The sequence below is a fragment of the Labrus bergylta genome, chromosome 22 (assembly GCF_963930695.1).
Source record: "Labrus bergylta chromosome 22, fLabBer1.1, whole genome shotgun sequence".
In the NCBI taxonomy this organism is placed as follows: Eukaryota; Metazoa; Chordata; class Actinopteri; order Labriformes; family Labridae; genus Labrus; species Labrus bergylta.
Window position 1 is genome coordinate 13,220,341 of NC_089216.1, and position 12,886 is coordinate 13,233,226.

General features: G+C 41.4%; 1 protein-coding gene across 3 annotated transcripts in view; it reads left to right on the top strand.

Moving 5' to 3' along the window:
- The first annotated feature begins 3,047 nt into the window (after positions 1–3,047).
- The window catches only part of arap2 (ArfGAP with RhoGAP domain, ankyrin repeat and PH domain 2), a 139,322-nt gene continuing 129,483 nt past the window's right edge, over positions 3,048–12,886 (top strand). Inside the window, exons 1-4 of one of the 3 annotated variants that reach the window (XM_020629236.3) lie at positions 3,048–3,247; positions 3,333–3,415; positions 7,235–8,118; positions 9,263–9,345. In XM_020629236.3, the coding sequence (XP_020484892.2) occupies positions 7,298–8,118; positions 9,263–9,345 (904 nt within the window). In that variant the 5' untranslated portion in view covers positions 3,048–3,247; positions 3,333–3,415; positions 7,235–7,297. Of the gene's footprint in view, positions 3,248–3,332; positions 3,416–7,234; positions 8,119–9,262; positions 9,346–12,760; positions 12,806–12,886 lie in introns of those variants that run through there. The other 2 variants (XM_020629234.3, XM_065950534.1) reach the window with 2 other exon arrangements.

The following is a 12,886-nucleotide window of genomic DNA, read 5'->3' on the forward strand; positions in this document are numbered from 1 at the left end:
AAAATGCCAGCTCTTAAATTGGAAACAAGCTGTATGGTTAAAAAACATCCACTCTTATGCAAATGTACTGTTCAAACAGTGATGCAGGTTTAAAAATAAAAAGTCAAAGTGCTGTACAATCATAAAACAGACTCAGACCAAATAAAGACAGCGAAATTAAATAGTGCTGTGGTTCCCAAACTTTACCATAACATGTAGCATTGATCTCAGACCCCCTTCTTGCAACATTAAAGAAGGCTACCGTAAAACGTCTAATAAAGGCCCATCCCAATTTAATGTAAACGAACTAACAAAGGAACAAACTACAAATGTGCACACTGTTCTGTTCCGCGTGTAGCTAAGCTAGTAGCATCTTAAGTCGCTGTGATGTGCGTTTTCCTACAGTCTGTGTGGCACAAGCAGGGCATCAGGTGATGATTTGATTGGCAGGTAGAGCCTGGCAGCAGAGCGGAGGACGTGTTGTTTCCTATGTGATAGCCATCTCAGTCATGCTGATGTGATTGGTTGCTCTTGAATCCCATACAATGTTCGGCTGAGGGGACATTGAAATGGCAAAATTATCAAACATGCGGCCTTTTCTGCAATTATTGATCGTATGTCGTACAGAGGGCAAAATGATGGTACAAATAGGATAGTTACCGTAGATCTGGCAACACTGGCTCTGAGGTTGACAAACTTAAGTTGGCACATACCAACTCAAATCATGATAGGCCACTTACTGGATAGTTAATGCAAAGGTCTTTTGGAATGTGTCTGTTCTGTTGTTATCGTATCATCAACTTTCAACCAAGATTTATGTACATTTCTGTCTGCCATGGATCATTTTTTACTTCTGATTGAATCCATTTTGGGTCTCAGCTTTTCATATAGATACAAGTGGGGGGGGGGACTCCAAGGAAGCACTCATCTAAGTTACATTTGCAAAGCTTTAAATACCATGTCTGAATTTGCAGTGGATTGGTCAAAGCAGGAAAAGAACCAGTGTTACTTTTATTATCAACAATGGCTTTCCTCTATTTTCAATCAGGAAAGACTTGAATCAAAGATGAATATATTTTACAGAGATGTGACATTGAATTATTGTCAGAGAATCGTTGGTGCTTGATCACTACAGAGTGAGCATGTGTGAAGAATATTATGTAATATAGTATGAGATTAAACATTGCAACTGTAATGACCACAAAAACACCACAAGGGATTGGACTCACAGGACACGGCCTCTGAGTGAAGTAAACAGTCTTTACATAAAAAAAGCAAAAACAAAGTAAGAGGCAGACATGTCCAAAAAAGGAGCAGGATGAGTGGAAAGACAGAAACAGCAGAGATCAAACGTCTAAACATGAGGAACTGAAGGCCGCTTGACACTCGGTACAAAGACGAACGGGATCAGAAGGAAGGGGAGACAGGACTAAATACTAAAGTGTGGGGAAGACAATGAGACACAGGGAGACAATCAGGGCAGAGCAGACAATCAAACAGGCAGGACATGAGGACAGGAAGTGGAGGATCTGACACCAGAGGAGAGGTGAGTAACACAAAATAAAACAGGAAATAACAAATGGAACAACAAAAAATGAAAACATAACCTTAGAGGCAGCGCTGGACATGAGAAAAACTAGCATGCACGTTATAGTCTTCCTAATGAACTTTCCCTAGAGCTACATCTTATCAATGAAATTCAGCCATTATTGTTTTTTTATATTTATTTTCACCTTTCTTTTCACAAATGTGAAATATGAACATGTCCTCAGTGGGAGCTTATTTTGTCTCTGACATTTCAGCAGGTGCCTCCTAAAGCCGCAGTGCTGCAGCACCATCTTGTGGCAGAACATGCACACTTCTATTCTATCACTTCATGATATTCTGCACTTCTGTGCAGCGACGGCAAAAGAGATTTACAGCATTAAATAATTGTATGTATTCATAAAGAAAAAGAAAAGTAAAAGCTACAACCACATACACAACACAAAATACTAGTATTTGAAATATGTAGAGCAAACTGTAAGCTAAATTGACTTTTTTCTTGAATGTTTAACATGTTTCACTTTCACCAGTTTGACAAGCAACCTGCTCCTGAAAAAAATAATATTTTGAGTCAAGGTTTTTTGGGGAGTGGGGGGGGGGGGGGGGGGGGGGACTATTTCAGATCTGCATTTAGAGACAGGACCAAGCGGCAACCTCCTGTCTTGAAAAATGAAGCCAATGTGGAAGTGCAAAATCCTGCAGTTCATCGAGTGACCGCTTGAAGCTGGATCCAAGAGCCCCGGAAGTCACATACACACCACAGCCAAAAAAAAGCTGTTTTTACAGCATAAATAAACATGTTTATTTATGGGCTGCCCGTTTTGAAGACCACGGGCGCTGTACATGGGGCGCACGCTCTAATTTCTAGGCTACCGGCATCACACAAAATGAAATGCATGAATGAAAGCGAAAGTCAAGTTCAAGTGTGCTACTTGTTAGATTGGGTTTGTAAGTATAGCTATTACTTTATCATCTATCATAAAAGATACACTTGTATATGAAAACAGTGTTTAATCTGTCGACTGCTTGTGCTGACACATATTATCTCACAGTTTCATTTCTGTTCAATCTAATGCAAAATCCGATGCATCATTATAATACAGACATCCAACAATGCCATACAATATACTATCATCAACCGAAGTATTCTCAAATAATACACAAGACATTATATTGAGACAAAATGTGCCTCTTTTCCCTCCCTTAGGACTCGCCTCATTAAATGTACCTGGCACTCTGCTGCATTCCTGTCTGTGTTGAATGTGTAGCCCGGGGCCTTCAGGATCAAGCTGGGACATGCACGTTTTTCCCAGCAAAACATCACAAGTGCTTCCACTTGGCTGTCCTGTGGTGCTTTCACATTTCATTAGACATTTACTGAGAACTATTGCAGCTCAAATCATTTATATTGCCTATCAATATACCGAAAGTTTCTGCTACATTGATTGGAGACATGTTATCCTTAATACTGTTATGGTACATTTGAAGGGGCATTAGTGAAAGTAGGTTGAGGACTGGCACTGAACTCCTGGCACTTCATTTGAAGTGGGCGTGGTGTTACTCGCAGCGCGTGAACCGACAGGGGAAACAACAGAGGAGCGTCAAACAGCGCGCCGTGTCAGGGCTCCCGACAAAATAACACAGCGGCAAAATATGACAAACTTGACCCACCGACAGCGTGAGGATGCGCTGAGGATGCTTCGCTCTTGTCTTCAACCCGCAGGTAAGCCCCGCCGACACGCTGCACGCACGGCGGCTGCGTTGAACACGTAATGTGAATTGTAATGTTGTGTTTATGGTCTCTAAAGAAGACAGAAGTGGGGATGACACGAGCTAGCTGAAGTAGAACGAGCCTTTCTACGGGTCACATCCTGTTTTCAATTATTTACTGGTAAATGAGGTACATGGATAAAAAGAGTAATGAGAAGTTGAAGTGAAACTACGTCAGTCACCTTAGTGTCTCTTTTACAATTAAGTGATGTAATATCTTTTTCCAGTAAGTGTCAACACACAAATGAGCACCTGTCGCACGTGCCAACTTCACTGTGTGTGCTTTCAATGAAAACACACACCTGCTATAAACGACAGTAACAGCTTTTATTAAAAAACAAACAAACAAACAAAAAACTGTTTTGAAAATGTATTCTCTAAGCGAAATATGTTTCACAAATATCACTTAATTGTAAAGTTTAAAAAAATAAATAAAAATAGTTCAGAACATTAAAAGCAGGTGTTTCGTTTCAAACCAGGAAGGGGACACAAAGTTGGACTTTGTTCCAAGTATGTTGCTTAAGGATGTGTAGAAGCATGAGGTACTGCAGGCAAGGTGTGTTTGTTGATGTGCATGCATGGGCGTGCAGGCTGTGTGACTCACTTCTTTTTAATATATAACCATACCTGAGCGGTGTGTTAGGCGGGGGTGCAGCGGGTGTAACACACAGCACTTTTGTGATGGCAGCAATGCTTCCGGCTATAACCTAGTTTTGTTTGTATAGGGGGAACAATTGCATGCTCAAATTGTTTGTGCTTTACTATTGTATGTCAGTGACTTGAATGAGCATGGATTTCCAAATGAGCCAGTAAAAGGAGCACAAAGAGGCACAAAACCGCTTCAAAGATACAAGTAGCCTTACTACAAGGAGTTGCAAGGAACTGAACAGATATGCCAGAACTGTACACACCCATTCGAAACAGCTGCGAAGGGACGCACAGCAAGTTCACTGATGCAAAATAACTTGACAGCTATAAAGGGATTGAAATCAATAACAAAGATATTCAAAAGATCATACAGGGGTGCAACAACAACTGTGCAGAGATGCAAAACATCCATCCATTCAATATCTCCGCTTTTCACGTTCAGGGTCGCAGGGGGAGGGAAGATGGGGGGGGAGCCGATCCCATTGGGAGAAACCTGCAAAACAACTACACACAATTGCAAATTAGTATTAGTTGCAGCATTATTACACAAAGATTCAAAACATCTATTTCTTGATGTGCACTTGTTTCATTTTAATTTCTATAGGGACAAGTATGGAGCAAGTACAGTGGCGATTATAGATTCTGTTGGGGCCCTGGGCAAAAATCAATTGGGGGGGGGGCGGCGTTAAACCAGCGTTCATCACCACTATGTCTGCCAGCCAGTGCTTACTCATCTTCTTTTTCCTGTTTATTGTCTCTCCTGTAGACTCATCTTTTCTTTTCTTTGTTGTCTTTGCTTGACAAACTTTGATTTTCACGCCAATAATGCAGACCATGGTAACGAGGGAGGGGGGGGGAGGGGGTTTCCTACTGTCATTGTAAAAATTTGCACATCTTAGGCCTCTGCTTTGGCGTAGCTTTTTGAGCCGTCATGGGCCCCCTACTGGTCTTTGGGCCCCCAGCAGTTGCCTGCCTTGCCTGCCACACTACAAAGACACCAAAACAATTACTAGAATATTAAAATGACAACACAGGGGTGCAAAGGGAAATGAATCACCAGACAAGCAATAAACAGTATCACAAAAACAGGCAAAATGCTGGTCAAGTCTTTCTCCAATGTAAGATGAAGAAGTGGAACTTTTTAAATGTATTCTGGGCCCATTCGGTCATACTCTTCCTGTGGTTATGTACATACTTTAAGTGTTTGTATGTGTAACCTGCAATTTTATCTTTACCCTTGCTGCACACACACCTGCCTCATGTGTTCCCATGCCTACAGTATGTGGCCCGTGCAAGCGAAGTTCTCTTTTTGCTCTCAACTATTGATCCACACACTGTGGGCTCCGACACCAGGCAGCAGCTATGGATCTAAAATCCCATATCCAGCCCTTAATAAATGTTTGCTGAATGTGTGTGCTCTGTGGTGTGTAGTTCTGTATGTGCTGTGTGAGTGGGAGTACAAGCGCTAAAAGGCAGAGATGTGGGGAAGGCCAGGTCAGATGTGTTAGCAAGCTTTGGCGTGTGCCTGTGCTGGCTGTTTGCCAATACTGGTCCCTTCATGCTAACACTGTGCTCAGCTGGGCAGTTCTGATAGACTGGATATAGGGTCCATTATGAAGAGCTGGGGCTTTGATTTGTGTTCCCATGTGCTCGGTGCAAAAAAATGAAAGCAACTAAAGTGCATTTTATGTGTGCTTGCAAGATGAAAACATCTACTTGAAGACATGTGCACACAATTCAAAAAAATGTTTTTAGCTTGCATGCTTTTGTTTTTTTTGCACTACTGTAATATCAGATTGTTATGCATGAAATAAATGATAGCACAAAAGGTATTCTGACAAGGTTGTTAAAAAAAAAAACGAGGTCATTTTGCCCATGTTTATCCGTTGAACTGCTAGCACTCAAAGCACTCAAACACATGCATGCAGTCTGCTGGAGAACTGGGTTAACTTGAAAGCAGAAGTAACACTTTATATCCCCTGTGTACTGTAGGGTTGTAACCCAAACGAGAAGTGGCCAAGGCAAGATGGTGATGATGTATCTTCCTGTGAGTTTAAAGTGTTAGCGATAAAGAAACAGAATCTTGATTGGTTGACTCTCAAAAGATGATGTGAAAGCATCAGGAAACAGTCATTTAATATCTCTCCATTAGCAGGGGTTATTACCTACCTGCACATGTTGGTAGGCAGTTGATTTATAAGCTCTGCTGTGGTAAGTGCTGCAAGGGGGGAAAAAAGGGTTTCTAAAAAAAGATAACAGCTAACCTTTCTGGAGGAATTCAGTTTTGTCTCTGTGATTTCATTCAAATGTCAGACCACACTTGAAAATTGAGCCACAGTTTGCTGCTGGTGTTCTATTTCTTCACAGCTATTGCTGTTTCCTGCTGTTTCATTCAGGAGTGTTGCAAATTGTTGTTGGCTGGCAGTTTTGCTCTTTTGAATGTACAGTACATGCTTAATCTTGATCTTTATAGAGTAAGCTCAACGGAAAGGACATTTTGGGAAATGAAATTAATGTCTCTATTGCTAAGAGTACATTGAATACCAGTACTTTATTCATGCCTGCAAGGCTTGATACAAAGCTAAAGTACAAAACACTGGTAGCTTTGCTTAGCAGAAAGACTGAAAGCAGGGGGCAAGGCTGACTTGGAAATATCTGAAGATGGAAACAAAAATCAGACAACTAGCATCTTTAAATTTACATTTTCATCCAAAGCTGACTTCAAAAGTGACAAATACAAGGCACCCATTGGTGGTTTCGTTGTGATTCTGTGTGTACCAAACCATTTCTTGCCTATACTTCCTGGACTCCAAAACCACAACTGTTTTTAACACTTTGGTTTCGCTCACAATTCAAAGCCAGACCAGGGCTTAACAGCTGCTCCACTCCAGGCTCCTATAGTCACTGAGACATCAGAGTGGCATCAATCATTTTATTAAGTCTTTGTCCAAAAATGAAAAAGAATACACTTTCAAACATGTCAAACTATTCTCTTAATAGGGTCAGAATCCAACGATGTCTTCAAAGCTGCAAATTTCAGTGTTGAAAGTCTCACAGAGCATCTCTCGGAGACAAAATCAATATCTACATGGATTATTTTAGCTTGTCGGAAAGTGCACAAAATCAGAGTTTAACAGCAATTTAAATAATTCCTTAGAGAACATTTCGGGGGTCTTTGGTTCATTAATGGAGTCATGCAAAGATGCACTTTTTGCTACGACTCTTTTAGCTTCTTAAATTTCTATTGTTTAATTTTCTTCATTACTGACTTGCGTCTTTTTTGTGTCCACAGTTTAAATCTGGGCTTCGACATCTTCCTGTTCTTCCTGATGTGGTAATTTGGTACTAGAACACCATGTTAGAGCCTCCAGAGCTTAACCAGGACATTGTGGAATGGCTATCTGCCCTCCGCCTTACCCAGTATACCTCCTCTTTCCAACAAGGAGGGTATCAATCTCTGAAAGACTGCAAGGACCTCAGAGATGAGCATCTCATGGAGCTGAGCGTTCTTCCAACAGGCCATCGTAAGCGCATACTCCGCAGTTTGGAAGCACTCGGGGTGAAGCAGCTTAGTGATGAAGAAGGGGGTACGGCAAACGGAAAGAGCAGGAGGAAGCCGGTGCTCTACCCGAGGCATGTCTTCCTGAAGGATAAAAAAAGGGGGACTTCCTGTCAGCACCAACAACCAAAGGAGAGTGGGGAGGATGACATAGAGGGGAGTCAGACTTTGCCTCCAGGAGCAGGACTGGGAACAGAATTCAAGGGTGTCCAAGAAGGTAGATATCCTCGCCTTCCTCAACCAGCCCCGAGAAATCCCCAGAACATTGACACATCCTTTCCAGAGCACACCAAAACCCCCACCATGGCATCTTTCAGCAACAGTAGCAGCAGTAGTGAGTCATTCTCCATTTCTGAAATACCCTCTGACTGGGAGGTTTCTCCAGAACACCCTTCGCTGTCCAGCACTGACTCAGTGCCCTGCTCTGCTGAAGCCTCCCACTCAACATTTACGGAAGAAATCGGGACTTTTTCTGGTGAAATGGTGGAGAACTCCATTTACGAGGCCCAGCCCAGTTTTAAGGCTCCTGGAGGTCCAAAGCACTCTCGGTCATACCGTCTGAGGCACCGTCCGGTTCCTGAAATACCAACTCAGATCATGCCCGAACGCCAAGACAGGTAACCAGTCAAACGTTTGATAAAAATTTGAACTTTCCTGTTAAAATTACTATTTGATAAATCAACAAAAGCTAAGCAGCTAATTAGCATAGCATGCTGTAGCATATACATTGGAAAGAGCTAGCCTGTCAAAACATAACAAAACCTCTGGGGCTCATCTTAAAAGTAACCTAACTCTACATTTTAAGTATATTTGTCATATACAACACCCATTTATTAGCTTCAATGTGATGTACATATGTCAGGGTTAGCCAAAGGGTTATTTAAATCACTGTGAGTAGAAATTTGAAAAAAACACCCTAGGATGGTTTGAAGAAAGTTAAGACGTTGTTTACAAAAAGAACTGAATAAAAAAAAAGATAAATAGGAAAAAAGTTTATCAAAGCACTCATAGACATTATGGATTCAACAAAATTTACACTTTTCTGCAGAGTCATTCTAGTTGTTAACTCTGTTTCTTGTCTTTGTGACTCGGCTAATGTTAAGCTAACCTGCTGCTCCCCATTGGTTCATGTTTGCTCTACAGACATGTAGAGCCCCCCCGCTCCCCCCAATGCAGCAGCCTGTATTGTTAACTATTTCAAATACTGGTATCTTTTTTTTGTTGTGTTTTGTAATTGTTTTTGCACTGTCCTGTCCCCTGCGTTTTATCAAATAGCCCACATAAGACTTTTTAAACATGTCTGCAAAACCAGGCTAGTTGATGCCCAAGTCTTTGTGCTATGCTAACTGGCTACAGATAGCTTCATATTTACAAACATGACAGTGCCACAAATCTACTCAAGTTATTCAGAAACACACAAACAAACATAACCATTGCGCTATACCTTTACACATAGTTTGACTTGGTAAAAGTTTTAAAGCAGTTTTTCAAAACACAAGTCAGAAGAGAGCACGGTGAGCTGCACATATAGTACCTCAGCATCAAATAATACAAAAACAAGACTTTCTGTATGAGAAACAGCATGAATACTTCCTCTCTTCGCATTCACATTTAATTCATTTCTATATTCCACCTCCACACTTTACATGATTGAACTTTCATATTTAACATCTCTACTTCGAAGGCCTGTCTTAATGGTGTTGCCTATTCATCCCATGTGCTGAGGATTCTATACGCTGATTTTTCTTCCTCCTTCATCAGGAGCGCTCCATCGGCGCAAACAACCAGCCCTGAACACCTAACCAGCTGCGAGGGTCCCATCGGTGCAAACGGCATACAGAGAGGTACACAGTCTCTTCAGCTGCATCTGCTTCATCTCTGCCATGAATATTTCATTCGGCAGTAGAGTCAGCACTGCTGTTGTTTGCCCGGATGAAAGAAGGCAGAGGGGATGAGGGTAGTGCGTGGGTGGGTGGGGGCGGGTATGGGGGCTGTGCGGTGTGTGTCTTTGGCGGCTGTTGTGGGAAAAGGCATCGCCCCCGTTTCAAGCGCACATCTCACAGGGAATACGCGCTCTCACATCTTGTCCCTCAGTGAGACCCTGGTGTGTATTCCTGTCGGTTTGGCTCTCCGAAGTTTTTTAAGAAGTTGTTTAACTTTGCTAACAAAACCAGGGCTTGTAGAACAACCAGAACAAATATGTTTTGAATTTCTTTTCCTTCCCCCTTTTCCCATGCCGTATTTATTGAGTTAGTCGACCCTCATGTCTCAGCTGGTACTACGTGAGCTGCTTTCCGTGCTGGAGTAGATGTGTTCTCCTAGGATTTGACGACTACTAACAGTCTGTATGAACGTGTGTTTAACACTTGTAAACATGTCAGTCATGCTGGTACCATATCTGACCATGCTGTTACATTTTCTCTCATAGTCATGTGTAGAACATCAAAAGCTTTCTGCCCATTTTCCTCCCCTCACCCTCCTGCAGCTAGGCCTTGATTTTATTTTGCAACTTCTTCTCTGTATGGAACAAGACAGCGGGTGAGTCGAGAGAGAAAAGACGAGACAGTGAAATCAGTCGGGAGGAAGGAAGAAGAGATGGATGCAAAACAGGCAGATAGACGGAGGAAGAGAGGGAGCCAATGCGGTCCCAGAGCAGGGGAACGAGGAGCTCGACTAGCAAGCTAAATCTCCCCCTCGCAGCAAGGTCTAGAACGCCGTTATTTGACATGTTTCACACAAGCATAAACACGAGGAGTTTATTCTGAGATAAAATGCAAAACTCGTAACCTACAACGATGATTGTCATGTTTAATCAGCATGCTAATAATCCTCAACACATCCTTTTTTAATAGGTTCGTTTCACTAGAAACATCCCCTCGATAAATCGCATCAACCGCTGCAACGCAGCAGGCAAGGACAATCATTTAGTTACTGTAAAAGTCAAACAGTTGAAGTGTTATGTCTGCTTTTAAGGCGTTTCTTCTCACACAGTGACAAAAGTGTTTTTTTTCCTGTGACATTGCTGTGATGCTGACAGGCCTGACTGAACTTGCAAGTGCAAGGTCACGCCTAAGAATAAACGGAGGGTTTTGCTGGGCCGATATGTCATATGCAAATACAAATGTATAACTTGCATATTACATTTCCACACCTCCAACAAAGTTCAGCCAAAAGTCCCAAAGGACACTTTATACAAATCATATAATGGTAAATGAACATAGCCTTCTGACTACACAAAGCGCTTTTACTCCGCATGTCACACCTAGCCATTCACACACTGATGGCAGTGGCTGCTTTCTTAATCAGTATTTACTTAAGCCCAGTCATTCACACTCCTCAAATAGAGCAGTGGGAGCATCTTAGGGTTAAGTGTCTTGCCCAAGGACACATCGGATATGTGGTCGCAGGAGCCCAGACCTTCCAGTTGAGAAACGACTCTACCAATTGAGCCACAGCCGCCCCAATAATCCACCTTTACCTTCGTTTTAATTCAACTTTATTATGACTTTTCAGAATCTGCTGTTCCAGTTTGTATTCATCTTAATGCCAAAATGGTTACGTTTTATGAGATGGAGGAAGAGAGAATTCAAGATTAATTGAATTAACAGAAAACGGACACTCTTAAAATCATCTCTGAGTGTGTTCAAAATGATGAAAAATGGAACCAGCTCTCTAACATTCAGCTGAAGAATCTTTACTCAACAAGGCAAGATAAATTGACACAGACTATGTATTCCCCCTTAACCCTAACCCTTTGAGATATGATGCCATGCAAACAGGTTTCTAGCCGAAGCTAAATTGCAACCCGTCCCTGACTGGGCTTTTAAGATTCAAACAGAAACATTAGACTTGAAGAAATAAAGAAACATTATAATACAACACAAATGCAGACATGATTAGCTGCACCTCTGCGCCTTTGAACTTCTCATTTAAAAAGTCTCAGACTGAGTCAAAAGTAATGCACACCATGTGACCCCGAACTTTTAATCTTTTTAACATCCTCTTTAGCTGTTTTCATTTACTTTTGGTACTGTGACAAGTTCCTTTTTTTTCCGTGGTGAAGTCAATCCTGTAACCTTCGGTCTACCTCAAGTTCCTTATTTCTATCAAAATAAAAGCAGGCTTGTTTCCAAACAGGAAGTACAGTGCCCTTAGCTTAAGGCAGTACAAAAAAACAAATTAAAAGCATAACAATTTTTTAATTAAAGGAATTAATGGAAATTAACATGTGATTCAAAATGTGATTAATCGAGATAATCTATTGAATTTCATGGTTTTATCACTATTAGAAGAGACGTTGTTTGACAACCCTAAATGTAATAAAAAGAAGATACTAAAATAGGGAGAGACAGTAAAATAAGGTTGAAAAGAGGAAGCACAGCGAGCTCTCACAGACTCGCTTCAGTCTCAAGTGTCTTAGAAACATTGAGCTCTCGTCGGTTTCAATATTTCAGATGGTAATGCATTCCACAGTTTGTTCCTCTTACTGAGAAGGATGACAGACCAGATGTGGATCTGCGATTTGGTGCTTTAAAGTTTCCACTGTGTTCCGCTTTCACTATTTGGTTACTTTATTTACTCATGGAACAGTTATAATCAAGTATATATAATAATATAATAATATATAATCAAGTACAAGTATGTCTTTGAGGGAAACTCTGTGAAGTTGCCTTTGGCAGAGTTGAGCTAAACGTCAACATTAGCGTGCTAACGCCATCTCAATGTATATTTACTAAAAAAGGGAATTCATTGTGCAGACGGAAAATTCAGAATTCCAAAGATAAAAAAAATCAAAACATGCATGTGCTGTGTGTTTTTATTTTTGACACTGATGGTAATTCTACACTTAGAGGTTGACCTTTTATATCACCACTGGATCAAGTTTGAATATAAAGATAATTGTGGCTTTCTCATGGTGTTATTGTGCTGTGAACACACCAGAGACGATAGGCCAAAAAGGTAAATATGATACAAATTTAAAGACCCTCATTACTTTCGTTATTTGCCTCATTACAGGATTATTAAAGAACTCTCTTGACTGTGTTGTTCTCAGTCCATTCTCAAGTAAATCAAGGGAACCAGTGACTGAAATAATAAACGCTTCAGAGACTCATTTGAATTCAGATGGTGGCAGCTGTGTGTCCTCGAGCCTCAGTGTGGGAGTGATAATAACAAACTGACCTGTAACTCTCCGACTTAAAAGAACGGGACGCTTCATTCAGAACAAAATCAATGTCCTCGCTCGCACCGAACTGATGGCGGCATCTAGGTCGTTTCCCCGACTGTGACTTGACAGAGCGTCTGGTAAGGAGCAGATAAAGAAGCGACGTGGTCGACTGAGAGAAACAAAAGCAGAGGCTGGAAATGGAGCAAGCGAGGCGGGGG